Genomic DNA, 2,041 nt, shown 5'->3' with positions numbered 1-2,041 from the left:
GCTTTAGCAGCAGCAGCAGCAGCGTTAGCAGCAGCAGCAGCAGCAGCGTTAGCAGCAGCAGCAGCAGCAGCAGCAGGTGGGTGTGCTTTGTTTATGTAGGTGCTGGTACATTCGATAAAAAGCAGAGACTGAGGCTGCATGCATTTAAACAATTTAATTAAAAACAAATAAAGAGAAGAAGAAAAAGCAAACATAATTAATTAATTAATTAATTAATTAATTAATTAATTAATTAATTAATTAAGTGATTAACAAATAAAATAAATAAACAAATAAATAAATAAACAAAATAGATAAATAAATTAAATAAATTAAATAATTAACTAGTTAATTAATTAATTAATTAATTAATTAATTTGTTTATTTATTAATTTAATTAATTAATTAATTAATTAATTAATTATTTATTTATTTATTTATTTATTTATTTTAATTAATTAATTAATTAATTAATTTAATTTAATTAATTAATTAATTAATTAATTATTTAATCTCTTTACCTTTTCATAGACAGCAAACGGGCCGAAGTTTTCTTCTCGCAGCATTTGTTTGAAGTCCTCCATGCGGTTAACTAAGTCTTTTAGAGCTTCTAACTCTTTATTTGTCTCTTCATCAGATTCATCTGAAGATGTTTCGCTGTCTCCTGCTTCCTCCTCTTGCTGCTGCTGCTGCTGCTGCTGTTGTTGTTGTTGTTGCTGCCTTTGCGCGAGACTCAGGCTGTTCCTGCTCATACGGCTGCTGCTGCTGCTGTTGTTGTTGTTGGTTGTGCTTCTGCCGTTTGCAGCTGCCTGTTGCTGCTGCTGCTGCTGCTGCAGCTGCTGCTGCTGCTGCTGCTGCTGAGCGGGAGGAGGGGGGGCAGCAGCAGCAGGAGAGTTGATTCCAAGGCGGCGGTTATGGTGCTGCTGCAGTCGCTGCTGCTGCTCCTGATACCTGCGTAAAGCAGCTTGCTTCTCCGCTTCTGCTGCTGTTGCTGCTGCTGCTGCGTCGCCCCCCCCTGGAGCAGCAGCTGCTGCAGTCGCTGCTGCTGAAGCAGCAGCAGCGGGAGGGCCGCTGGAAGCTGCATGCGATTGCATCTGCACCAGCGTAAATGTTATGAGTTCGTACAGCAAGAAAAGTGCTGCTGCGCTGCTGCTGCAGCAGCAAACCCGTCAACCCTCAGCCTGCTGCTGCTGCTGCGGCTGCTGCTGTTGCTGCTGCTGCTGCTGCTGCTGCTACTATACCTCTGCAGGCTAGAACAGACAAGCCAATAGAGTATAAATACAAATATAAAATATGTTTCTTCTTTATAAACTCGCTTCCTTAATATACGTTTGCATGCGGTGTGGTTGGGGCTGCATGCAGCCGCTGCTGCTGTCTTCGGATTGTTAATTAAAAAAGCAAAGAAAATATAGTTTAATCAAACAAAAATGTATTTCTACTATATATACATCTTCCTAAACCCTAAACCCTAAACCCTAAACCCTTAACCCTAAAGCCTCAACCCTAGAGTCTTAGGAAGATAGGACAGCTGTGTGCTGCTGTTGTTTGGTGCTGCTGTTTGCTGCTGCTGTTTGCTGCTGCTATTTGCTGCTGCTGTTTAGTATAATGAGGCAGCAGGGGCCTTATGCGTCTTTCCCAGGTCAGCAGCAGCAGCAAACACAGCAGCAGCAACAGCAACAGCAGCTACTGCAGCCGCAGCAGCTACTGCAGCAGCAACACCTACAGCAGCAGCAGCCGCAGCACCTACAGCAACAGCAGCTGCAGCAGCTGCAGCAGCAGCAGCTGCTGCTGCAGCAACAGCAGCAACAGCTTCTGCAGCAGCAGCAGCATCGATCCCACAGGCAGCGACAGCATGCACATCCAAGCAGCAAACGCCAGCTGCAGCAGCAGCAGCAGCAGCATATCGGAAGCAACTCCGAAGAAGATGAAGCTTCTTCTTTAAGTGGCAGCAGCAGCTGCAGCAGCGGCCCAGGGGGCAGCGATGATGAATGTCGCAGGGTTGCAAGACCTGCAGCAGCAGCAGCAGCAGCAGCAGCGCAGCAGCAACAGCCGCAGCAGCAGC

The 2,041-nt window shown here is 45.2% G+C and overlaps 1 protein-coding gene across 1 annotated transcript; it reads right to left on the bottom strand.

Moving 5' to 3' along the window:
• Nucleotides 1-479: 479 nt before the first annotated feature.
• On the bottom strand, nt 480-1,073 carry EAH_00063920 (FF domain-containing protein, putative; the record flags this gene model as incomplete). Its single annotated transcript, XM_013393035.1, has 1 exon — nt 480-1,073. The coding sequence occupies one exon, from the start codon at nt 1,071-1,073 to the stop codon at nt 480-482; it is 594 nt and encodes a 197-aa protein (XP_013248489.1).
• Nucleotides 1,074-2,041: the final 968 nt, after the last annotated feature.

The sequence above is a fragment of the Eimeria acervulina genome, genomic scaffold, assembly GCF_000499425.1.
Source record: "Eimeria acervulina Houghton genomic scaffold, Eah_scaff1908, whole genome shotgun sequence".
NCBI classification, from domain to species: Eukaryota; Apicomplexa; class Conoidasida; order Eucoccidiorida; family Eimeriidae; genus Eimeria; species Eimeria acervulina.
Note: the sequence above shows the minus strand (reverse complement) of the source record. Positions and strands in the feature narration are given on the sequence as shown.